This window comes from Heptranchias perlo, chromosome 19 (assembly GCF_035084215.1).
Source record: "Heptranchias perlo isolate sHepPer1 chromosome 19, sHepPer1.hap1, whole genome shotgun sequence".
Lineage (NCBI taxonomy): Eukaryota > Metazoa > Chordata > Chondrichthyes > Hexanchiformes > Hexanchidae > Heptranchias > Heptranchias perlo.
The window spans coordinates 3,163,889-3,189,706 of NC_090343.1; the positions used below are offsets into that span (position 1 = coordinate 3,163,889).

Genomic DNA, 25,818 nt, shown 5'->3' on the forward strand with positions numbered 1-25,818 from the left:
TCATAATCTATCTTCCCTTTCTTAATCAATCCTTTCGTTACTTTTTGCTGTCTTTTGAAGACTTCCCAATCTTCTATCCTCCCACTAAGTTTGGCTACCTTATATGTCCTTGTTTTTAGTCGGATACTATCCTTAATTTCCTTACTTAGCCACGGATGGCTGTCATTTCTTTTACACCCTTTTTTCCTCAGTGGAATATATATTTTTTGAAAGTTGTAAAATAACTCCTTAAATGAACACCACTGCTCATGTACCGTCTTACCCTTTAATCTATTTTCCCAGTCCACTTTAATCAATTCCGCTCTCATACCATCATAGTCTCCTTTATTCAAGCTCAGTACTCTTGTTTGAGAACCAACCTTCTCACCCTCTAATTGGATATGGAATGTAACCATGTTATGGTCACTCATTCCAAGGGGATCCTTAACTAGGACATTATTAATTAATCCTGGCTCATTACACAGGACCAGGTCCAAGGTTGCTTGCCCCCTTGTAGGTTCAGTTACATACTGCTCAAGAAATCCATCCCTAATGCACTCAATAAACTCTTCCTCAAGGCTACCCTGCCCAATTTGATATGTCCAGTTAATATGATAGTTAAAATCCCCCATAATTATAGCTGTTCCCTTATTACATGCCCCGACTATTTCCTGATTAATACTTCTTCCAGCAGAGTTGCAACTATTAGGAGACCTATATACTACCCCCACGAGTGTTTTTTGCCCCTTATTATTCCTTATCTCTACCCAAACTGTTTCATTATCCTGATCCTTTGTCCCAATATCTTTTCTCTGTATTACAGTGATTCCTTCCCTTATTAACATAGCCACCCCACCTCCCCTTCCTTCCTGCCTGTCCTTCCTGATTGTTAAATACCCTGGCATATTTAATTCCCAGTCGTTGTCACCCTGCAGCCATGTTTCTGTAATGGCCACAAGATCATACCCATACGTAGTTATTTGTGCCGTTAACTCGTCCATTTTGTTCCGAATGCTACGTGCATTCAGATAAAGAACTTTCAAATATGTTTTGTGACACTTAGTTCCTGCTTTTTCCTTTTTTAACACTTTACCTTTTACTCCATACCTTCTGTCCCTTCCTGATACGCTTTCCTCTGTCTCCCTGCTCAGGTTCCCAACCCCCTGCCACAGCTTTGATGCTGGGTTAATCGCCTTACGCCTTCTAGTTTTCATTTTATCTGTCGTGCCTAAAGTACCTAAAGTACACTTTCTTTCCGCTGCTCTATGCTTTTCCCTTTCAACTGTTTGTACTATTTGTATTGTACATTTCCCCTGGGTCTTCCCCTCTCTTGCTGCTCTCAACTTTATTCCCTTCTGACTCCTCGCTCAGGTTCCCATCCCCCTGCCACTCTAGTTTAAACCTTCCCCAACAGCACTAACAAACACCCCCGCGAGGACATTTGTCCCGGTCCTGCTCGGGTGTAACCCGTCACGCTTGTACAGGTCCCACCTTCCCCAGAACCGGTCCCAATGTCCCAGGAATCTAAATCCCTCCCTCCTACACCATCCCTGCAGCCACGCATTCATCCTGTCTATTCTCCTGTTCCTATACTCACTAGCACGTGGCACCGGTAGTAATCCTGAGATCACTACCTTTGAGGTCCTGCTTTTTAATTTATCTCCTAACTCCTTAAATTCACCTTGCAGGACCTCATCCCTTTTTTTACCTATGTCGTTGGTACCAATATGGACCACGACTACTGGCTGTTCACCCTCCCCCTCCAGAATGCCCTGCAGCCGCTCCGTGACATCCTTGACCCTAGCACCAGGGAGGCAACATACCATCCTGGAGTCACGTTTGCGGCCGCAGAAACGCCTATCTGTTCCCCTTACAATTGAATCCCCTATCACTATAGCCCTGCCACTCTTATTCCTTCCCTCCTGTGCAGCAGAGCCACCCGTGGTGCCCCGAACCTGGCTCTTGCTGCTTTCCCCTGATAAGCCATCTCCCCCAACAGCATCCAAAGCAGAATATCTGTTTGAGAGGGAGATGGCCCCAGGGGACTCCTGCTCTCCCTGAATGAGGAGGATTCCAGGCCCTCTGGTGATGGGGGCTCTCAGCATTGCAAAGGTTGAATGGACAGATCAGGGAAACGTAGGAGGGAGTTGTGAGAATACAGACAAACTCGTTCAGTGAGAGCAGAGACTCTGTTGGATTTGTGTTTAGCTATCCACCAGAGAGGTGAGCAGCAACTGTGCCCTTACATTTGATATCACTTCAAAGCTAAGGCTAAAGGCAACTCTGTGATGGGACAGGACTTTGGGGAAACAGATTTTAGAACGGTGAGAAGAGTCTGAAGGATTTAATTAATTGGGAAACCAGACTTCAAAATCAAACAATAGAAGAAAAAGCTGGACTATACGTGATTTGTGCAAGAGAGGGAGACACCTGCAAGACCTAGACCAGGGTTCATGAGGAACCCAACAAATGAGCAGGGAGGGTGGGATTTATACTGAAGGCAACTGGGGAGCTGAAGAAAGTATGAGAAAAAGGAAGAGAGAAAACAGACCGACAGGTTGCATAGACCAGCAAGAGACCCCCCCAAAAAGAATTATATTAACAAAGTCAATGAACAGGTGAATCAAAAGCAAAATACTGCAGATACTGGAAATCTGAAATAAAAACAGAAAATGCTGGAAACACTCAGCAAGTCAGGCAGCTTCTGTGGAGAAAGAAACAGAGTTAATGTTTCAGGTCAGAACTGGAAGAAGTTGAAGATTAAACAGTTTTTAAGCAAGTACAGTGCCAGAGAAAGGGGGAGGGAGGGGTGGGGAGGGCAGGGAAGAACAAAAGGGAAGGTCTCTGATAGGGTGGAGGGCAGGCGCGATTAAATGACAAAAGGGATGATGGTGCACAGCAAGGAGGGTGGGAATGGGACAAGTTAAGAAACAAAAGATGGGCCTGGAGGAGCTGTGAATGGCAACAGCAGAACCATTACCAGCACCTGCTGTCCGAGAAAATGGGAGCAGTGTTATGATCTGAAATTACTGAAATCAACGTAGAGTCCGGAGGGTTGTAAAGTGCCTAAAGGAAAGATGAGACGCTGTTCCTCGAGCTTCTGCTGAGCTTCATTGGAACAGTGTAAGAGGCCGAGGACAGAGAGGTCAGAGTGGGAGTGGGACAGGGAATTAAAATGGCGAGTGACCGGCAGGTCAGGGTCACACTCGTGGACTGAGCGGAGGTGTTGAGCAAAGTGATCACCCAGTCTGTGTTTGGTCTCCCCAGTGTAGAGGAGACCGCATTGTGTGCAGTGAATACAATATGTTGAATTGAAAGAAGTCCAAGTAAATCGCTGTTTCGCCTGGAAGGAGTGTTTGGGGCCCTGGACGGTGGGAAGGGAGGAGGTGAAGGGGCAGGTGTTGCATCTCCTGTGCTCGCACGGGAAGGTGCCGTGGGGAGGAGAGCGGGTGTTGGGGGCGATGGAAGAGTGGACCAGGCTGTTGCGGAGGGAGCGGTCCCTTCGGAATTCTATTCAATGAACAGGTAGATGTGTGAAAGGATAAAGTGGGTAAAACCATTCCCGGTGATCGGTCTATGGCAGATTATTGAATGGATTCTCCCCAACAGTTTACATAAATGAGGACCGCAAAAAATTCCAGCCACAGTAAATGGGATTAAGTGATCTATAAAACATCCATTGTCCATCTATGTTGTTGATCCGAGTCTCTCTGAAAGTGATTAATCTCCTTCCTACAGTTAGCTTTGCATCATCGCAACTGCAGATACCCTGTTCCATATCACACACAAATATTGTGAAGGACAGGAATCCCAGAACAGATCCCTCGGGAATGCCACTGGCTACTTGTTCCCAGGCAGACCCTTTCCCATTTATCACCATCTGTCTTCTGTCACTAATCCAGTTTTCATTCCAGTGTGACAAATCGTCATCTGCCCCATGAGCCTTAACCTCATTCTGTCCCAGGACAGATCAGAGAACTGTGTGAGGGTGCACACACACCTAGAGAGGGAGCTTTACAAGTCTCGTCGAATTTATAGATTCTACACTGGCCCCAACAATATGTTTGTAACCCCAGCCTTGGAAGGGAATCTCCAGTGCACCGATCTGACAGTCCTGTTTCCCACACTGACCATCACCGTGGCCTTTCTGAGCGAGTCTGACAATCTTGTGCCGGGTTTTGGTTGTGAGTTTGTTGACCATTCGGACCAGGGTTGACACTGCACCAAACACATTTCACATTGGACCCGTGCTCTGAACTGCTAACCCTGGGCAAACCAATGGGTTTTAGACTTTCACTCGTGAGTCGTACACCTCAGGTGTCCAATTGTTCCCAAAACAGAAATGTGGTTAAAGGTAGCAAACTGTGCCTGCACGTGGGTTACAGGGGGTAGTCGAGCCCTGTTAATGCATCATAGAAATATATGAGGGTTTCTACTCATTCGTAATTCTCTTTTCCCTGCCTTTCTCTAATGTCTTTGTTTCTTAGACCTACTGGTTGTGGGGTTGGGGTGTGTGTGTGTGTGTGTTGGTGAGTTTTGTATATGTGTGTGTGTGTGTTTACAAGTTAGGGCTACGTCAGCACCAATTAACAGTAGTGCAAGCCTTCCATTAGATCTGCAGGGCCGAGAGATTTAACGGAGGGCTTCATAAAGGAAGGCCAGGATAGACGCAGCTCTGTTGCCATTGCTTGCTTCCTCTCTCCCTCTGTCCAAAGGAGCAGCAAGAATTACCAACATATTCCATAGATGCAGGAATTGCGATCTTCAGAAAGGAGCGAGGGAGTTAGTGGACTGAAACAGGCAGTGGGAGGGGGTGTTGATTTTTAAGAGTGACGTATATCGGAGCATGAGATGAGTGAATAGAAAGACTTGCAATAAAACAGGTGCGGAAGCCTGGTGGTTACGGTACTGGGCGAGCAGCCCAGCAGGTCATGAGTTCAAATCCCAGCCTGGTAAGGTGTGGAACTGAATTCAATAAATCCGGAAATTTTTGGGTAGGCACCAGGAAAGCTGCCGGATTGTCGTAATAACCCAACTGGCTCACTAATGCCCTTCAGGGAAGGGAACCTGCCATCCTTACCCGGTCCGGGCCTACAAGTGTCTCCAACCCCACTATGATAGTTGACTTTTAATGCCCTTGGGGCAACTAAGGGTGGGCAATGAATGCGGCCTTGCCACATCCCAAGAACAAATGAGACACATAATTATATTGGTCCTGATCACGTCTCAAAGTGCTTCATATACAACAAATTACTTTGAATTGCAGTGACTGTTACCTAGGCGAGTGTGGCAGCCATTTTGGCACAGCAAGATCCCACAAATAGCAATATTCTGTTATTGGTGGCGTGAATTGAGGGAGGAACACTGGCTGGCACACTGGGAGAACTCCCTGTTCTTCTTTGAACAGTGCCGAGGGATCTTGACGATCCACCTGAAGCATCAAACAGGTAGATGGGACCTCCCACATTGCAGCGCTCCCTCTGGATTGGATTGGAGTGTTGGCCTAGATTGTGTGTTTCAACCCGCAGCTTCCTGAAGCCGAGGATATGGCCTTGTAATTTCGGGTATGCCCATTTTTGTGCGAGGGGGAGGGGCGCAAGGAACGATTCTTTCTCCTCCTGGCCTCCACATTCAAGGTCAGTAATATTCAAAAACTTGCCTTGTTGGTGGTCCTGAGGGCAAACCAATCTGGCAGTGGGGGCCTCAAACAGGTGCTAGGCCCCTTATTTGCGTATGGAGAGGGCCCAACGCCTGCATCAGGCCTGGGCACTGCACAACCAGCTTTTTGTCCTTGCCCAGTATGGTGGGCGGTGCACATCTGGCTGGAAACCTGTGCACGTTCCCTGCCCGCCATATTGGGCCTTAGTAGGCCCGAGTAATGGGCTCTGCGCAGCTGGATTTCTAGGCCGATATATTTAACCTATGAATAGAGGCGCTTTATAGAAAGTTAGCGTTATTGCGAATAATAAGCCACAAAGGATCGGCAGGTTTGTGTTTTAAGGAGTTTGCGGATATTTTATTTGCTTTTGCTCTTTTTCTTCTTGGACTTTCCCCCTTTTGACGTCTCTGCACAAATTGAAAAAAGATTTTGGATCAGTGCCAGGAAATGAGAATCTGTAACATCTGTAACATCCTGCAGTGGTTCAGGATGGCGGCTCACCACCGCCTTCTCAAGGGCAATTAGGGATGGGCAATCAAATGCCGGCCTCGCCCACATCCCATGAACGGATTAAAAAGAAACGTCTGTCTGTCATGTTCTGTCCCCGGGGACAGGTCCTAACTCAAGTCTCACACATGAGATTCTTGAGCCACTCATTGGGGAAGAGTAGCTGAGGTGGGTCCCACTGCCTTCCTCATGGTTTGTATCTATGTAGTATCTTCTTCTGGTTGGGCTGCAACCAAGGCTAAAGAGCCCCACCTCCCTGACTCAGAGGCAGGAGCACAACCCCTGAGCCAGTGGTCTCTCTGTCTGGGCAGCAGTTTCCCCACTGGATTTAAGTCCAGTATTTAGAGACCATGGGGTGAAATTGGTCTGCAGGCAGTGGAGCAAGACAGACTCCTGTGAATCAGCACCCCGCTTTACACACTGCACCTGATTTTCATCTCCACACTACCGATTCACCAAAGTCCATTTCCTGTACTACTGTACACCAATTTAACCGCCCATATTCTAGACTCCACTATGGGGTCTGTCTGGAGTGGGTTTGAACCCTGCACCTTCTCAACTCAGAGGTGTGAATGTTATCACTGAGCCAAAGGCTCACTCACACGTCCCAAATTCCCACAGAAGGAGTTCATTCGGCCCATCGTGTCAGTGCCAGCCGAAAAAGAGCTATCCAGCCTATTCCCACTTTCCAGCACTTGGTCCGTAGCCCTGTGCGTTTTGGCACTTCAGGTGCACATCCAAGTACTTTTTAAATGAGTTGAGGGTTTCTGCCTCTACCACCCTTTTCAGGCAGTGAGTTCCAGACCCCCACCACCCTCTGGGTGAAAAAATTTCTCCCCAACTCCCCTCTAATCCTTCTACCAATTATTTTAAATCTATGCCCCCTGGATATTGACCCATTTTCTAAGGGGAATAGGTCCTCCCTATCCACTCTATCTAGGCCCCTCCAAATTTTATACACCTCAATTAAATCTCCCCTCAGCCTCCTCTGTTCCAAAGAAAACAACCCCAGCCTATCCAATCTTCCCTCAGCTAAAATTCTCCAGTCCTGGCAACATCCTCGTAAATCTCCTCTGTACCCTCTCTAGTGCAATTTTTCCTGTAATGTGGTGACCAGAACTGTACGCAGTACTCAAGCTGTGGCCTAACTAGTGTTTTATACAGTTCTAGCATAATCTCCCTGCTCTTACATTCCATGCCTCGTCTAATAAAGGAAAGTATCCCGTATGCCTTCTTAACCACCTTATCTACCTGTCCTGCTACCTTCTGTGGACATGCACTCCAAGGTCCCTCTGTTCCTCTACACCTCTCAGTATCCTCCCATTTATTGTGTACTCCCTTGCCTTGTTTGCCCTCCCCAAATGCATTACCTCACACTTCTCTGGATTGAATTCCATTTGTAACTTTTCTGCCCACCTGACCAGTCCATTGATATCTTCCTGCAGTCTACAGCTTTCCTCCTCACTATCAACCACACGGCCAATTTTTGTATCATCTGCAAACTTCTTAATCATGCCCCCTACATTTAAGTCTAATACATTGATACATACCATGAAAAGCAAGGGAGCCCAACGAAAACAGCCTTACAATCACAAAAACACCCGTCGACCATTACCCTTTGCTTCCTGCCACCAAGCCTTGCTAAAATCCACGTAGACTACATCAAATGGGTTATCGACTCTCCTTGTTGCCTCCTCAAAAAATTCAATCAAGTTAGTCAGACGTGACCTTCCCTTAACAAATCCATGCTGATTGTCCTTGATTAATCTGTGTCTTTATAAACGATAATCTATACTGTCCCTCAGAATTTTTTCCAATAATTTGCCCATGAGAATGATTCCCAGTTTAAAAATACAGTTACCCAGAGAGGCTGAGAAAGATGGTTCCATTCACTTTAGAGATGCCTGGGTCCTTTAAAATAAAGGACTGGATTGTGTTCCTATTAATTACAGGTTACAGAGATAGGGAGGGGCGAGGCCATGGAGGGATTTGAATATAAGGATAAGAATTTTAAAATCGAGGTGTTGCCGGATCGGGAGCCAATGTAGGTCAGCGAGTACAGGGGTGATGGGAGAACGGGACTTAGTGTGAGTTAGGATATGGGCAACAGAGTTTTGGATGAGCTGAAGTTTACAGAGGGTGCAGGATGGGAGGCCGACCAGGACAGCATTGGAATAGATGAGTCTGGAGGTAACAAAAGCGATGACGAGATCCTTCTGTATAATTAACACTGGATGTCTACCTCTGCACAGACAAGTCCTGCCACTGTAACTTCTACCTCCTCCTCATGATGTCTGTGGAAGTGCAGAAGAGATACCGCCAAGCTCCATGACCAAGGGAAACGATCGTCCTGAGGCGAGAGGCCACGAGATTGGTGGGCCTACCTTACAGCCAGCAGAGAGACGAGGCGTTCTTCCCATGCGTCATGGGCTGGATTCAATCCCAGGTCCCGGGGGCTAAAGACCAGCGACTGACCTACTGCGTCGTCCAGACATAGGAACAGGAGGAGGCCATTCAGCCCCTCGAGCCTGCTCCGCCATTCAATTAAATCGTGGCTGATCTGTACCTCAACTCCATTTACCTGCCTTTGCTCCGAACCCCATCGATACCCTGACCCGTCAAAAATCTACCGCTCTCAGTCTCAAAAGCTCCAATTGTCCCCCCCGCATCCACAGCCTTTTGTGGGAGAAAGCTCCAGGTGGATACTGCCCTGCCCTGCTGGTGCTTTGAGTTAGTCTGGACTCTTGCCAAGTGACCTGGAGACCTGGAGACGCCCCCAGAACGTACAGCTAGTGCTCACCTCCTGTGAGGATATCAAAAAGCCGGTCGGTGGTGTTGGGATTACTGACGATTCCCGCCGCCTGGATGTGGATTCCAAAATCCTGCTTATTCAGAGGCACATTCGGCAGCTCAAAGTTCTTTATGCTCTCCTCTTGTTTGATTGCGTCCCAGTGCTTCTCCACGATTCCGTAGAACAGGCCCCTCAGCTCCTCGGTCTCCTGCGCATTGTGGAGCTGTTCCGGGGTCATCGACTCCAGGGTGTGTTTCACCAGGTCCCAGGGGAAGAAGTTCATGTTGATCTTCTCCAGGTTTTGGAAGTCCAGCAGAGCCTGCAGTGACTGACCCTGGGCCAGTCGGACAATTCCCCGCAAGTAAAAGCAGACAGCCAGGGCCTCGGAGTCCTCCGTCGCCGTCTGGTCAATGGTCCGGCTGATCTGGACTATCAGTTTGGTGTAATACAGCGAGACACTGAGAAAGTCCAAGGGGTCGCAGGGGAATGAAGGGAGGTGTAGTGTTCTCATTGGTGCCTTATCCTTACCCATTCTTCCTGTTTAAAGAAGTACACAGAATTACAGCGAATTTACAAGCAGGAGGCTACATTTCATGTGCAAACTGGGGTCCGATAATGTACATCACAGCCCGATAGCAATTTATGTAGAACTGCATAGAATTTACAGCACAGAAACAGGCCATTCGGCCCAACTATTCTATGCCGGCGTTTATGCTCCACACGAGCCTCCTCCCTCCCTACTTAATCTCACCCTATCAGCATATCCTTCTATTCCTTTCTCCCTCATGTGTTTATCCAGCTTCCCCTTAAATGTATCTACACTATTCACCTCAACTACTCCTTGTGGGAGCGAGTTCCACATTCTCACCACCCTCTGGGTAAAGAAGTTTCTCCTGAATTCCCTATTGGATTTATTAGTGACTCTCTTACATTTATAGTCTCGAGTTCTGGCCTCCCCCACAAGTGGAAACATCTTCTCTATGTCTACCCTATCAAACCCTTTCATAATCTAAAAGACCTCTTTCGGGTCACCCCTCAGTCTTCTCTTTTCTAGAGAAAAGAGCCGCAGCTTAACTGACCTTATAATTTATAAGTAAGATAAGGAATGTTTAAAGATTGAACTCCTAATCTATCACAACATTGCGCACAGAAATAAAGTGACTGTAACTCGAAATGATCGCAATCAGCCGCTGCATTTAATTATATTCTCTAATTATCAGCAAGTCAGCTCATGTGAAAATCTCACCCTTACACTGAGCTGCCAGCTCAGCTCAGTGGGCAGCACTCCCACCCTGAGTCAGAAGGTCTCAAACCCCACTCCCAGTGCAGTACTGAGGGAGCGCTGCACTGTCGGAGGGGCAGTACTGAGGGAGCGCTGCACTGTCGGAGGGTCAGTACTGAGGGAGCGCAGCACTGTCGGAAGGGCAGTACTGAGGGAGCGCTGCACTGTCAGAGGGTCAGTACTGAGGGAGCGCTGCACTGTCGAAGGGTCAGTACTGAGGGAGCACTGCACTGTCGGAGGGGCAGTACTGAGGGAGCGCTGCACTGTCGGAGGGTCAGTACTGAGGGAGCGCTGCACTGTCGGAGGGTCAGTACTGAGGGAGTGCTGCACTGTCGGAGGGGCAGTACAGAGGGAGCGCTGCACTGTCGGAGGGGCAGTACAGAGGGAGCGCTGCACTGTCGGAGGGTCAGTACTGAGGGAGCGCTGCACTGTCGGAGGGGCAGTACAGAGGGAGCGCTGCACTGTCGGAGGGGCAGTACTGAGGGAGCGCTGCACTGTCGGAGGGTCAGTACTGAGGGAGCGCTGCACTGTTGGAGGGTCAGTACTGAGGGAGCACTGCACTGTTGGAGGGTCAGTACTGAGGGAGCGCTGCACTGTCGGAGGGGCAGTACTGAGGGAGCGCAGCACTGTCGGAGGGGCAGTACTGAGGGAGCGCTGCACTGTCGGAGGGTCAGTACTGAGGGAGCACTGCACTGTTGGAGGGTCAGTACTGAGGGAGCGCTGCACTGTCGGAGGGGCAGTACTGAGGGAGCGCAGCACTGTCGGAGGGGCAGTACTGAGGGAGCGCTGCACTGTCAGAGGGTCAGTACTGAGGGAGCGCTGCACTGTCGAAGGGTCAGTACTGAGGGAGCACTGCACTGTCGGAGGGGCAGTACTGAGGGAGCGCTGCACTGTCGGAGGGTCAGTACTGAGGGAGCGCTGCACTGTCGGAGGGTCAGTACTGAGGGAGCACTGCACTGTCGGAGGGTCAGTACTGAGGGAGCGCTGCACTGTCGGAGGGGCAGTACAGAGGGAGCGCTGCACTGTCGGAGGGGCAGTACTGAGGGAGCGCTGCACTGTCGGAGGGGCAGTACTGAGGGAGCGCTGCACTGTCGGAGGGTCAGTACTGAGGGAGCACTGCACTGTTGGAGGGTCAGTACTGAGGGAGCGCTGCACTGTCGGAGGGGCAGTACTGAGGGAGCGCAGCACTGTCGGAGGGGCAGTACTGAGGGAGCGCTGCACTGTCGGAGGGTCAGTACTGAGGGAGCGCTGCACTGTCGGAGGGTCAGTACTGAGGGAGTGCCGCACTGTCGGAGGGTCAGTACTGAGGGAGCGCTGCACTGTCGGAGGGGCAGTACTGAGGGAGCGCTGCACTGTCGGAGGGGCAGTACTGAGGGAGCGCTGCACTGTCGGAGGGTCAGTACTGAGGGAGTGCCGCACTGTCGGAGGGTCAGTACTGAGGGAGCGCTGCACTGTTGGAGGGTCAGTACTGAGGGAGTGCCGCACTGTCGGAGGGTCAGTACTGAGGGAGCGCCGCACTGTCGGAGGGTCAGTACTGAGGGAGCGCTGCACTGTCGGAGGGTCAGTACTGAGGGAGCACTGCACTGTTGGAGGGTCAGTACTGAGGGAGCGCTGCACTGTCGGAGGGGCAGTACTGAGGGACCGCTGCACTGTCGGAGGGTCAGTACTGAGGGAGCACTGCACTGTTGGAGGGTCAGTACAGAGGGACCGCTGCACTGTCGGAGGGTCCATCTTTTCGGATGAGATGTTAAACCGAGGTTCCATCTGCCCTCTCGGGTGGATATGAAAGATCCCACGGCCACTATTTGAAGAAGAGCAGAGGGAGACCTGCCCGCTATCCTGGGCCAATATTTATCCCTCAACCAACATCACTAAAACAGATTATTTGGCCATTTACCCCAGTTGTTGTTGATGGGATCTTGCTGTGTGCAACATCAGTGACTGCAATTCAAAAGTAATTCAATGATGGGATTTTCCTGAGGATGTGACGGGCACCACAGAAATGTAAGTCTGTCTTTCAGCCAATCCTCACGTGCTGTTCCTTCGACTCAGGAGACTCTCTAACAGACAGTGTCAGCACAGCAGGAGACTTTGTGAGGTGGAATCCCCTCTTACTGCCCCTTAGAGGGTCAGGAAGGGGCTTACCAACCCCACCGCCCTCCCCCCACCCGCTGTGCCCCCCGCCTCCCACAACCCACCACGTTCCTGGTCCAGTTACCCTACGAGGCCACAGGATGGCCAGTGTGGAAAATGGAAAAATGTGACATGGGTGCAGTAGGGATCACTTTTATGAATTTAGCGCAGAGGGAGCTTTACTCTGTATCTGACCCTATACCTGCCCTGGGAGTGTTTGATGGGACAGTGTAGAGGGAGCTTTACTTTGTATCTAACCCATGCTGTACCTGCCCTGGGAGTGTTTGATGGGATAGTTTAGAGGGAGCTTTACTCTGTATCTAACCCGTGCTGTACCTGCCCTGGGAGTGTTTGATGGGACAGTGTAGAGGGAGCTTTACTTTGTATCTAACCCATGCTGTACCTGCCCTGGGAGTGTTTGATGGGATAGTTTAGAGGGAGCTTTACTCTGTATCTACATAGAAACATAGAAAATAGGAGCAAGAGCAGGCCATTCGGCCCTTCGGGCCTGCTCCGCCATTCCAAATGATCATGGCTGATCGTCTAACTCAGTACTCTGTTCCCGCTTTTTCCCCATATCCATTTAGCATTAAGAAATATATCTATCTCCTTCTTGAATACATCTAATAACTTGGCCTCCACTGCCTTCTGTGGTAGAGAATTCCACAGGTTCACCACCCTCTGAGTGAAGAAATTTCTCCTCTAAATGGCATACCCCGTATCCTGAGACTGTGACCCCTGGTTCTGGACTCCCCAGCCATCGGGAACATCCTCCCTGCATCCAGTCTGTCTAGTCCTGTTAGAATTTTATATGTTTCGATGAGATCACCTCTCATTCTTCCAAACTCTAGTGAATATAGGCCTAGTCGACCCAATCTCTCCTCATATGTCAGTCCTGCCATTCCAGGAATCAGTCTGGTAAACCTTCGTTGCACTCCCACCATGGCAAGGACATCCTTCCTCAGATAAGGAGACCAAAACTGCACACAATACTCCAGATGTGGTCTCACCAAGGCCCTGTATAACTGCAGTAAGACATCCCTGCTCCTGTGCTCAAATCCTCTTGCAATGAAGACCAACATACCACTCGCCTTCCTAACTGCTTGCTGCACCTGAATGCTCACTTTCAGCGACTGGTGTACAAGGACACCCAGGTCTCGTTGCACCTCCCCTTTTCCCAATCTATCACCATTCAGATAATCTGCCTTTCTGTTTTTACAACCAAAGTGGATAACCTCACATTTATCCACGTTATACTGCATCTGCCATGTTCTTGCCCACTCACCCAACTTGTCTAAATCACATTGGAGCCTCTTTGCATCCTCCTCACAGCTCACATGTCACTGGCATTGATATTTTAAGAGCATAAAAATTGACCCATAGTGAAGAAAGCTGACATTGTGCTAGCGTACCTGCAGTTCTGTTGAGTTTCTTCATGTTACGCTGCAATAAAGGATCATTGGGTGCTGCCTCCTCGTTCAGGTTCGTGCTCGAGGCCTGGCGAACCCCCAGTGTTTGTTCCTTTCTCTTCTTGCAGGAGTCTGGTGTGAGAGTGGTGGATGAGCGAGTGGGCAGTGTCTGGTCCCAGTTCATCCTGAAACAATTCAGGTGAGTATGGTTAGCGTAGTGCTTATGTTACTGGACTAAAGTGTTTCGGTCCCACCATGGCAGGTTGAGAATCTGAATTCCTAGACTGAAGGCGCTATATAAATGCAAGCTGTTGCTGTTTTTGTTAAATTCAGTTAAAAAAATCTGGAAGTAAAAATCTGGTTCACTAATGTCCTTTAGGGAAGGAAACCTGCCGTCCTTACCCGGTCTGGGCCTAAATGTGACTCCAGTCCCACACCAACGTGGTTGACTCTTAACTGCCCTCTGAAGTGGCCTAACAAGCCACTCGGTTGTATTAAACTCATCTGATTCAAGAAAGCGGCTCACCGCCACCTTCTCAGAGCAACTAGGGATGGGCAATAAATGGCAGCATTGCCAGCGACGCCCACATCCTGAGAATAAAGCAATTGAAACAGCAAGATATTCCAAATTTTTTTTCTTTTTCCTTCATCTTCCAGGGCTGGTAACTCGCTTTCCAAGTTCCCGGTCTTGAACCTCGGCAGTGAGAGTTGGGGAGGACATCACAGCTCTGTGGCCTCACCCAATGTCCACTCACGTGCACTTTGCAGCAAGGGTGACTGGACGGTGATCAGGATCGGGAACGCCACTTGATTTTTGCCTTCTTCATGATGTGGAGATGCCGGTGATGGACTGGGGTGGACACATGTAAGGAATCTTACAACACCAGGTTATAGTCCAACAGTTTTATTTGAAAATCACAAGCTTTCGGAGCTTACCTCCTTCGTCAGGTGAGTGAGTGAGAGGTTCTAAAATCGCATAGCATATATTAGGCTGGGAGACAATCATATCACACAGCAATCAAAGGTGTCGTTGGTGTTCAGACAAGTTAGCCACGGAAAACATTACATCCCAGTATACTGAATACACAATGGGTCAGATTACACAGACAGAGAGAGAAAGAGACCCGAAAGGCAGAGTCAGAGAGAGAGAATGTCCAGTTGTATTAAAAACAGACAACTTTTTTTTCCCTGCTGATGGGGTTAAGTGTAGCGTGACATGAACCCAAGATCCCGGTTGAGGCCGTCCTCATGGGTGCGGAACTTGGCTATCAGTTTCTGCTCGACGATTTTCAAATAAAACTGTTGGACTATAACCTGGTTTTGTAAGATTCCTTACATTTGCCTTCTTCAGACAGGGAGCACTGAGTCTAAGCCAATCACACGGCAAGTTGGAGGTCAATAGTATCTGCTACCGGGGGAGATTAAATGGGTGGGGTAGAGTCCATGAGAGGGGAGAGTGCACATAAGAACATAAGAAATAGGAGCAGGAGTAGGCCACGCGGCCCCTCGAGCCTGCTCCGTCATTCATCGTGATCATGGCTGATCTTCGACCTCAACTCCACTTTCCTGCCTTATCCCCCTATCCTTTGATTCCCTTGGTGTCCAAAAATCTATCGATCTCAGTTTTGAATATACTCAAAGACTGAGCATCCACAGCCCTCTGGGGTAGAGAATTCCAAAGATTCACAACCCTCTGAGTGAGGAAATTTTTCTTCCTCTCGGTCCTTAAATGGCCGACCCCTTATCCTGAGACTACGACCCTTAGTTCTGGACTCTCCAGCCAGGGGAAACAGCCTCTCAGCAACTACCCTGTCGAGCCCTCTAAGAATTTTATACGTTTCAATACGATCACCTCTCATTCTTCTAAACTCCAGAGAATATAGGCCCATTCTACACTATATTTCCTCATAGGACAACCTCTCATCCCAGGAATCAATCTAGTGAACCTTCATTGCACCCCCTCTAAGGCAAGTGTATCGTTTCTTAGGTAAGGAGACCAAAACTATACACAGTACTCCAGGTGTGGTCTCACCAGAGCTCTATATAATTGCAGCAAGACTTCCTTACTCTTATTCTCCAACCCCCTTGCAATAAAGGCTAACATACCATACATGATCTGTGGCAGGAGAATAAATGGGTGGGATAGAGTCCATGATAGGGCAGAGTCTACATGGGCTATGGGAAGAGATTAAATGGGTGGGATAGAGTCCATGATAGGGCAGAGTCTACATGGGCTGTGGGAGGAGATTAAATGGGTGGGTAGAGTCCATGATAGGGTAGAGTGTACATGGGCTGTGGGAGGAGATTAAATGGGTGGGATACAGTCCATCTAAATTGTGCATGGGCTGTGAAGGCAGTGGGCTTGATGGACTAAATGGCCTTTTCATACACTGAAAATGGCCTAGCTCCTGTTAATTGTATCATGTGATTTATATCAATTAGTGTTAATTATATTCAGGTGGTGGGTATCAATTGGGGACTCTCTTGTATCCATTTTATAGGCGAGCTTAGCTTGGGTGTGGTGTGTGTGTAAGGGGAATCTCTGTGAATAAAGGCTTGGAAGCAACTGAAGACCAGGCTCTAGTATTCTAGCCTTCACCACCTGGCTATCCAATTATAACATCTCGACTCCAAACTGAGAAACAAATGTGTTTCTGTACAACGAGCACACATCTGTTCCCTCCCTCACTATTGCTACATCTCTATTGATGAACTATTGTGATATAAATGCTGCACAAGTACTGAGGACTGTGCTATTGCTGCCTTGGGCAGCACTCTTGCCTCTGAGTCAGAAGGTCATGGGTTCAAGCCTCACTCCAGAGACTTGAGCACGTAATCCAGGCTGACACTCCCAGTGCAGTACTGAGGGAGTGCTGCACTGTCGGAGTTGCCGTCTTCAGAATTAAACTGAGGCCCTGTCGGCCCTCTCAGCTGGACGTAAAAGATCCCACGGCGCTATTGGAGTGGGAGCAGCGGAGTTCTCCCCGGATTCCTGGCCAATATTTATCCCTCAACCAACATCACAAACAGATGATCTGGTCATTATCTCATTGCTGTTTGTGGGATCTTGCTGTGCGCAAATTGGCTGCCGTGTTTCTTACATTAAAACAGTGACTAGACTTCAAAAGTACTTCATTGGTTGTAAAGAGCTTTGAGATGTCCTGAGGTCATGAAAGATGCTATATAAATGGAAGTTCTTTCTTTTTCTTTATGTGGGATGGCATCAGTTGGGGCCGACTCACACTCCAGCTCCGTGGTCTGGTTTGGGCTGCGATATGAAAGGTCCCAGTTGATGGAAAGGCAGGTGGTGAATCACAATTGAGCATTCGATCAGAACTGATCAAATCCCTACCCATTCCCTCCACCCCCACAACATACCAAACTGTGCTACCTGGTCAAATCAGACCGTGCCATGATCTCCCAGCGGGTGAACGCATCTGCTTTCTTGTTTAGCCGAGCCTTGAGGAAGCAATGGAAGAGATCGGTCTTCAGGAACTGTGGAAGAAACGAGAAATGATTCAGCTTCTCGCAAATCAGCCCAATCCCTCATCCAGTGTCAGCAACAGTTGACAAAACACTCTCTCCAACAGTCACTCCCACCGACAGTCACTCCCACCGACAGTCACTCCCACCAACAGTTACCGACGGTCACTCTTACCAACAGTCACTCCCACCGACAGTCACTGACAGTCACTTTCACCGATGGTCACACTCACCGACGGTCACGCTCACCGACAGTCACTCTCACCGATGGTCACTCTCACCGATGGTCACTCTCACCGACGGTCACTCTCACCGACGGTCACGCTCACCAATGGTCACCAACGGTCACTCTCACCGACAGTCACTGACAGTCACTCTCACCGATGGTCACTCTCACCGATGGTCACTCTCACCGATGGTCACTCTCACCAATGGTCACCGACAGTCACTCCCACCGACAGTCACTCCCACCGACAGTCACTGACAGTCACTCTCACCGACGGTCACTCTCACCAATGGTCACCAACAGTCACTCTCACCGACAGTCACCAACAGTCACTCCCACCGACGGTCACTCCCACCGACGGTCACTCCCACCGACGGTCACTCTCACCGACGGTCACTCTCACCGACGGTCACTCTCACCGATGGTCACTCTTACCAACAGTCACTCTCACCGATGGTCACTCTCACTGATGGTCACTCTCACCGACAGTCACTCTCACCGACAGTCACGCTCACCAATGGTCACCAACGGTCACTCTCACCGACAGTCACTCTCACCAACAGTCACTGACAGTCACTCTCACCGATGGTCACTCTCACCGACGGTCACGCTCACCAATGGTCACCAACAGTCACTCTCACCGACAGTCACTGACAGTCACTCTCACCGATGGTCACTCTTACCAACAGTCACTCTCACCGACAGTCACTGACAGTCATTCTCACTGATGGTCACACTCACCGACGGTCAGATTCACCAATGGTCACCAACGGTCACTCTCACCGACAGTCACTGACAGTCACTCTCACCGATGGTCACTCTCACCAACAGTCACTCTCACCGACAGTCACTCCCACCGACGGTCACTCCCACCGACGGTCACTCCCACCGACGGTCACTCCCACCGACGGTCACTCCCACCGACAGTAACTCCCACCGACAGTCACTCCCACCGACAGTCACTCCCACCGACAGTCACTGACAGTCACTCTCACCGACGGTCACTCTCACCAATGGTCACCAACAGTCACTCTCACCGACAGTCACCAACAGTCACTCTCACCGACGGTCACTCCCACCGACGGTCACTCCCACCGACGGTCACTCCCACCGACGGTCACCGACAGTCACTCTCACCGACGGTCACTCTCACCGACGGTCACTCTCACCGACGGTCACTCTCACCGATGGTCACTCTTACCAACAGTCACTCTCACCGATGGTCACCCTCACCGATGGTCACTCTCACCGACGGTCACTCTCACCGACAGTCACGCTCACCAATGGTCACCAACGGTCACTCTCACCGACAGTCACTCTCACCAACAGTCACTGACAGTCACTCTCACCGATGGTCACTCTCACCGACGGTCACCAACGGTCACTCTCACCGACAGTCACTCTCACCAACAGTCACTGACAGTCACTCTCACCGATGGTCACTCTCACCGACGGTCACGCTCACCAATGGTCACCAACAGTCACTCTCACCGACAGTCACTGACAGTCACTCTCACCGACAGTCACTCTTACCAACAGTCACTCTCACCGACAGTCACTGACAGTCATTCTCACTGATGGTCACACTCACCGACGGTCAGCTTCACCAATGGTCACCAACAGTCACTCTCACTGACACTCACACTCACTGATAGTCACTCTCATCAACAGTCACTCTCATCGAAAATCACTCTTACCGACACACTCACCGACAGTCACGACAGTCGCTCCCACTGACAGTTACTCCCACTGACAGTCACACTCACCGACAGTCACACTCACACTCACCGACACTCACACTCAGCCAATTTCACTGACAAACACTCTCACTGACACTCTCACCGACAAACACTCATCGAAGGTCACACTCACCGATGGTCACACTCACTCACACTCACCGACACTCACACTCACCGACACTCACACTCACCGACACTCACACTCAGCCAATTTCACTGACAAACACTCTCACTGACAAACACTCATCGAAGGTCACACTCACCGACGGTCACACTCACTGACAGTCACCAACAGTCACTCTCACCGACGGTCACACTCACTGATGGTCACACTCACCAATGGTCACTCTCACCAACGGTTACACTCACCGACAGTCACCAACAGTCACTCTCACCGACGGTCACACTCACTGATGGTCACACTCACCAATGGTCACTCTCACCAACGGTCACACTCACCGACAGTCACCAACAGTCACTCTCACCGACGGTCACACTCACTGATGGTCACACTCACCAATGGTCACTCTCACCAACGGTCACACTCACCGACAGTCACCAACAGTCACTCTCACCGACAGTCACTCTCACCGACAGTCACTCTCACCGACAGTCACTCTCACCGACAGTCACTCTCACCGACAGTCACCGAAAGCATGCGCTGAAGGAGGTATTGGTTATTAGGTTCTATCACTGATTGATTTAACACAGGACATATCCCTCTCTCCAGTCTGATGGTGCAGTTAACCCATCAATATAAAGGGAAGGTTTCCAGCAAACTGAACCCATTCTTTCGGACATTTTTTTATGATTTCATTGGAAAACACAGGAAACCTTCAAAGTATTTTTACAATGTCGCAAACTCACAGCAACCAGGTTTAATCTTAGTCAAAAATAAGTGAGGACAACACAGTGTGCTGAGAGTTCGGTAAGTGTGGGAGTTGAAGGGTTAATCTCTTTAAATCTAGTGCATATTGCTTCAACTGTTTAAGGTCAATTTAAAAGTTTAAATTTCTAAGTTTCTGTCAGGCTTCAGCAGAGAGCTGCTGTAGCAAGTTAATTGGTTAGCTAGATTCAATTTGGTACCTGAAGGTGGGGCAGGCCTGACTCATCTGAGTCTCAACTGTAGAAATACAGGGGCCTGTCAGTGCGGACAGCACGGTGTGAGGACAACACAGTGTGCTGAGAGTTCGGTAAGTGTGGGAGTTGGGGGAAGGAGGTGCTGCTTTGCCTTGCTTTTCCTGCAGAGCGGTAGTGGACCTGAGAGTAGAAGACTGAGATTGTGGAATAAAAGCAGCAGCAGACCTGCACCAAGAGACAACGACTGTGCGACATCACAGGGACTTAACTCCTGGACCTAAGATAAATAAGAAGCAAAAAGTAATCCAAGTGGGACGTCACCAAGGAAGAGGTAAGTGATTGGCTGGTGAGTATTTTCCTGCTGAATTTGTCTAAGGTTAGAGTTTGTGGATTCTCTGGTCTCTGTTGTGTAGTGGGGGACTGCTGTTCAGCAAGGGCCCTTGAGTATACCTTTTTAATTGAAGTGAAATTGGTGGGATTCATTTAATTTGAATTAATTAGTTAAAGGGTAAGTCATGTCAGGACAGCCCGGCCCCGTGTTATGCTCTTCCTGCTCTATGTGGGAAATCAGGGACCCTTCCGGTGTCCCTGACGACCATGTGTGCGGGAAATGTATCCAGCTGCAGCTACTGACAAACCGCATTGCGGCACTGGAGCTGCGGATGGATTCATTATGGAGCATTCGCGATGCTGAGAACGTCGTGGATAGCACGTTTAGTGAGATGGTCACACCGCAGGTAAAGGTTGTACAGGCAGGAAGTAATTGGGTGACCACCAGGCAGAGTAAGAAGAGCAGGCAGGCAGTGCAGGGGTCCCCTGTGGCCGTCCCCCTCTCAAACAAATATACCGCTTTGGATATTGTTGAGGGGGATGACTTATCAGGGGTAGGCAGCAGCAGCCAACTTCCTGGCACCAGGGGTAGCTCTGCTGCACAGGCTGGGAGGAAAAAGAGTGGAAGAGCTATAGTGGTAGGGGATTCTATCGTAAGGGGAACAGACAGGCGTTTCTGTGGCCGTAAACGTGACTCCAGGATGGTTTGTTGCCTCCCTGGTGCCAGGGTCATGGATGTCACTGAGCGGCTACAGGGCATTCTCAAGGGGGAGGGTGAGCAGGCAGAGGTCGTGGTCCACATTGGGACCAACGACATAGGTAGGAAGGGAGATGAGGTCCTGCATCAAGAATTTAGGGAGCTAGGTAGCAGATTAAAGAGCAGGACCTCAAAGGTTGTAATCTCTGGATTACTCCCAGTGCCACGGGCTAGTGAGTATAGAAATAGGAGGATAGAACAGATGAATGCGTGGCTAAAGAGTTGGTGCAGGAGGGAGGGTTTCAGTTTCCTGGATCACTGGGCCTGCTTCTGGGGAAGGTGGGACTTGTACAAGTCGGACGGGTTGCACCTGAACCAGAGCGGGACAAATATCCTTGCGGGGAGGTTTGCTAGCACTGTTGGGGGGGGTTTAAACTAACTTGGCAGGGGGATGGGATACAGAGTGGAGCTACAATAGGGGGTGATGTGCAGCCAAATATAGAGAAAAAAACAAGTCAGCTTGGAAGACAGGGCAAATATGTAAGGGCAAGGCTGGATGGCATCTATTTTAATGCAAGGAGTCTTGCGAATAAGGTGGATGAACTGAAGGTGTTGATAAACACATGGGAGTATGATATTGTTGCTGTCACAGAGACATGGTTGAGGGAGGGGCAAGACTGGCAGCTCAATATTCCGGGGTACAGAATCTTCAGGCGAGACAGAGCGGGAGGTATAAGAGGAGGGGGGGTCGCAATATTAATTAAAGCATCAATTACTGCCATAAGGAGGGATGATATATTAGCAGGTTCCTCTAATGAGGCCATATGGGTGGAGCTTAAAAACAAAAAGGGGGCAAGCACTTTGATGGGAGTGTACTATAGGCCCCCAAACAGTCAGGGGGAGATCGAGGAACAGATATGTAGGCAAATCTCAGAAAATTGTGCAAATAATAGGGTAATAATCGTGGGGGATTTCAACTTCCCCAATATTAACTGGGATACTCAGAGTGTAAAAGGCTTAGAGGGTACAAAATTCTTAACGTGCATCCAGGAGAGCTTTTTGAGCCAGCATGTAGAAAGTCCTACAAGAGAGGGGGCGGTACTGGACCTAATTCTAGGGAATGTGGCCGGCCAAGTGGAAGAAGTGCTAGTAGGTGAGCACTTTGGTGACAGTGACCATAATTCGGTGAGATTTAAGGTGGTCATGGAAAAGGACAGGGAGGGGCCAGAAATAAAGGTTCTAAATTGGGGGAAGGCCGATTTTAATAGGATAAGGCAGGATCTGGCCAAAATGGACTGGGATCAGCTGCTTGTAGGAAAATCCGCATCGGAGCAATGGGAGTCTTTCAGAAGGGAGATTGAGACCATACAATGGCAACATGTTCCCGTAAAGGTCAAGGGTGGTTCCAAGAACTCCAGGGAACCTTGGATGTCAGGGGATATACGAGAATGGATTAGGAAAAAAAGGAGGGCTTTTGGCAGATACAAAAGGCTAAAGACGGAGGAAGCCCTAGAGGAGTACAAAAAGTGCAGGGGGATACTTAAAAAAGAAATTAGGAGATCAAGGAGGGGCCATGAAATAACACTGGCGAGCAAAATAAAGGAAAATCCTAAGATGTTTTATAAGTATATTAAGGGTAAGAGGATGACTAGGGAAAAAATAGGGCCCATTAGGGACAAAAATGGCAATCTGTGTGTGGAGCCGGCAGATGTAGGAGGGGTTCTAAATGAATTTTTTGCATCTGTTTTCACTATGGAGAAGGACGATGTAGACATAGAAATACGGCAGGGGGACTGTGATATACTCGAACATATTAATATCGAGCGGGAGGAGGTATTGGCGGTTTTAGCAGGCCTAAAAATGGATAAATCCCCAGGCCCGGACGAAATGTATCCCAGGCTACTGTGTGAGGCAAAGGAGGAGATTGCAGGGGCTCTAACACATATATTCAGAACCTCTCTGGCCACAGGGGATGTGCCAGAGGACTGGAGAACCGCTAATGTAGTACCATTATTCAAGAAGGGGAGTAGGGAAAAACCGGGGAACTACAGGCCAGTGAGCCTAACATCAGTGGTAGGAAAATTATTGGAAAAAATTCTGAAGGACAAAATTAGTCTCCACTTGGAGAAGCAAGGATTAATCAGGGATAGTCAACATGGCTTTGTCAAGGGAAGATCATGTCTGACTAATTTGATTGAATTTTTTGAGGGGGTGACTAGGCGTGTGGATGAGGGTAACGCAGTGGATGTGGTATACATGGATTTCAGTAAGGCCTTCGATAAAGTCCCGCACAGGAGACTGGTCAAGAAGGTACGAGCCCATGGAATCCAGGGTGCCTTGGCACTTTGGATACAAAACTGGCTTAGTGGCAGAAGGCAGAGGGTGATGGTCGAAGGTTGTTTTTGTGACTGGAAGCCTGTGGCCAGTGGGGTACCACAGGGATCGGTGCTGGGTCCCTTGCTGTTTGTGGTCTACATTAATGACTTGGATATGAATGTAAAAGGTATGATCAGTAAGTTCGCTGATGATACAAAGATTGGTAGGGTGGTAAATAGTGAGGAGGATAGCCTCAGTCTGCAGGACGATATAGATGGGTTGGTCAGATGGGCGGAACAGTGGCAAATGGAATTTAACCCGGAAAAGTGCGAGGTGATGCACTTTGGAGGGACTAACAAGGCAAGGGAATACACAATGAATGGGAGGACCCTAGGCAAGACAGAGGGTCAGAGGGATCTTGGTGTGCAAGTTCACAGATCCCTGAAGGCGGCGGAACAGGTAGATAAGGTGGTAAAGAAGGCATATGGGATACTTGCCTTTATTAGCCGAGGCATAGAATATAAGAGCAAGGAGGTTATGATGGAGCTGTATAAAACACTGGTTAGGCCACAGCTGGAGTACTGTGTGCAGTTCTGGTCGCCACACTACAGGAAGGATGTGATCGCTTTGGAGAGGGTGCAGAGGAGATTCACCAGGATGTTACCAGGGCTGGAGCGCTTCAGCTATGAAGAGAGACTGGGAAGATTGGGTTTGTTTTCCTTGGAGCAGAGGAGGCTGAGGGGGGACATGATTGAGGTGTACAAAATTATGAGGGGCACAGATAGGATGGATACTAAGGAGCTTTTTCCCTTCGTTGAGGGTTCTATAACAAGGGGACATAGATTCAAGGTAAAAGGCGGGAGGTTTAGAGGGGATTTGAGAAAGAACTTTTTCACCCAGAGGGTGGTTGGAGTCTGGAACTCACTGCCTGAAAGGGTTGTGGAGGCAGGAACCCTCACAACATTCAAGAAGCATTTGGATGAGCACTTGAAATGCCATAGCATACAAGGCTACGGACCAAATGCTGGAATATGGGATTAGAGTAGACAGGGCTGATGGCCGGCGCGGACACGATGGGCCAAAGGGCCTCTATCCGTGCTGTATAACTCTATGACTCTATGACTTGTGAGTGAAGAAAGGTTCAGTTATACAGACAGAGGGCAGGCATATCATACAGAGCTGTTATAAATATTATAAAGGGTAGATATCTGTCCTGTTACTGGTGTCTTTATAGCACTGAATGATTGTGGGCAGTTTAGTCGAACATACAGAGGGCCAGTAATTTGTTAATACAGTGTGTCCGTTCAGAAACCGGGGTCTCAATCACTCCAGGACTTTTTGCTCAGAATTGTGATTCTTGAGCAGTAAATCGCGTCACGAGCTGCAAGAGTTGAATATCACGGGCTGCGGTAACACGCGAATCGCCAGTCCCCTTAACCGCGCTTCCCTTTGAATGATGGAGTCAAAACTGAGGGACCGTTACTCACACTGCTGTAAAAAGGCTGAGAGGCTGGCTGGCGGGAATCCAGGAACTCCTTCTTGATAAACACACGATGCTTGAGATTCAAATGCTTGGAAACATCCCTGAGTACAGATAACACACGTCACCATAGCAGCCAATGATTACCGAGCAGCCCCATCGCAGCACAGGTGAAACTGAGAGCACAGGGCCCCAGAGCACATGGGAACCATGCTGTGAATATGGGCAGGATTACCGTCAGCACCTTGGAGAGGGCCCGAGTGTATTGGTGCTCCAGGTCCCTTGTTCCCCTGCTCTCCCACATAAAGCAGAATAGCACCTTACTAAGATACGGATGAGGGATTTGATTGGTTAGATGGCCTGGTTAATTTTCTGTTAATCAGTGTGCAGGTCGTTCAACCCATTAACTCGCTCTCTCTGATTGGTGTATCTGTGGATTCTCCCCCTCTCTTTTCTCTCTCTGTTTTCCAACTGTACTAAACCACCAGTTTATTTTCCAGCATTTACTTCTGATGAAGGGGCCATGCTGGAAAGGTAACAGATGCTGACTGACCTAGAAATAGGAACATAGAAACATAGAAAAGTTTACAGCACAGAAGGAGGCCATTCGGCCCATCGTGTCTGTGCCAGTCGAGAAAAGAGCTATCCAGCTTAATCCCACTCTCCAGCACTTGGTCCGTAGCCCTGTGGGTTACGGCACTTCAGGT

The 25,818-nt window shown here is 49.2% G+C and overlaps 1 protein-coding gene across 5 annotated transcripts in view; it reads right to left on the minus strand.

Moving 5' to 3' along the window:
* Positions 1–25,818, minus strand: part of LOC137335079 (DENN domain-containing protein 3-like) — a 121,349-nt gene that overhangs the window by 37,924 nt on the left and 57,607 nt on the right. For all 5 annotated transcript variants that reach the window (XR_010966324.1, XM_068000182.1, XM_068000183.1 and 2 more), the window contains 4 exons: positions 25,119–25,215; positions 17,152–17,255; positions 13,764–13,945; positions 8,946–9,473 (listed from right to left, as the gene is read on the minus strand). Coding sequence is in view for 4 of the 5 variants with exons in the window: in XM_068000182.1 (XP_067856283.1) it covers positions 8,946–9,473; positions 13,764–13,945; positions 17,152–17,255; positions 25,119–25,215 (911 nt within the window). In the remaining variant the exon portion in view is untranslated. The remainder of the gene's footprint in view (positions 1–8,945; positions 9,474–13,763; positions 13,946–17,151; positions 17,256–25,118; positions 25,216–25,818) is intronic.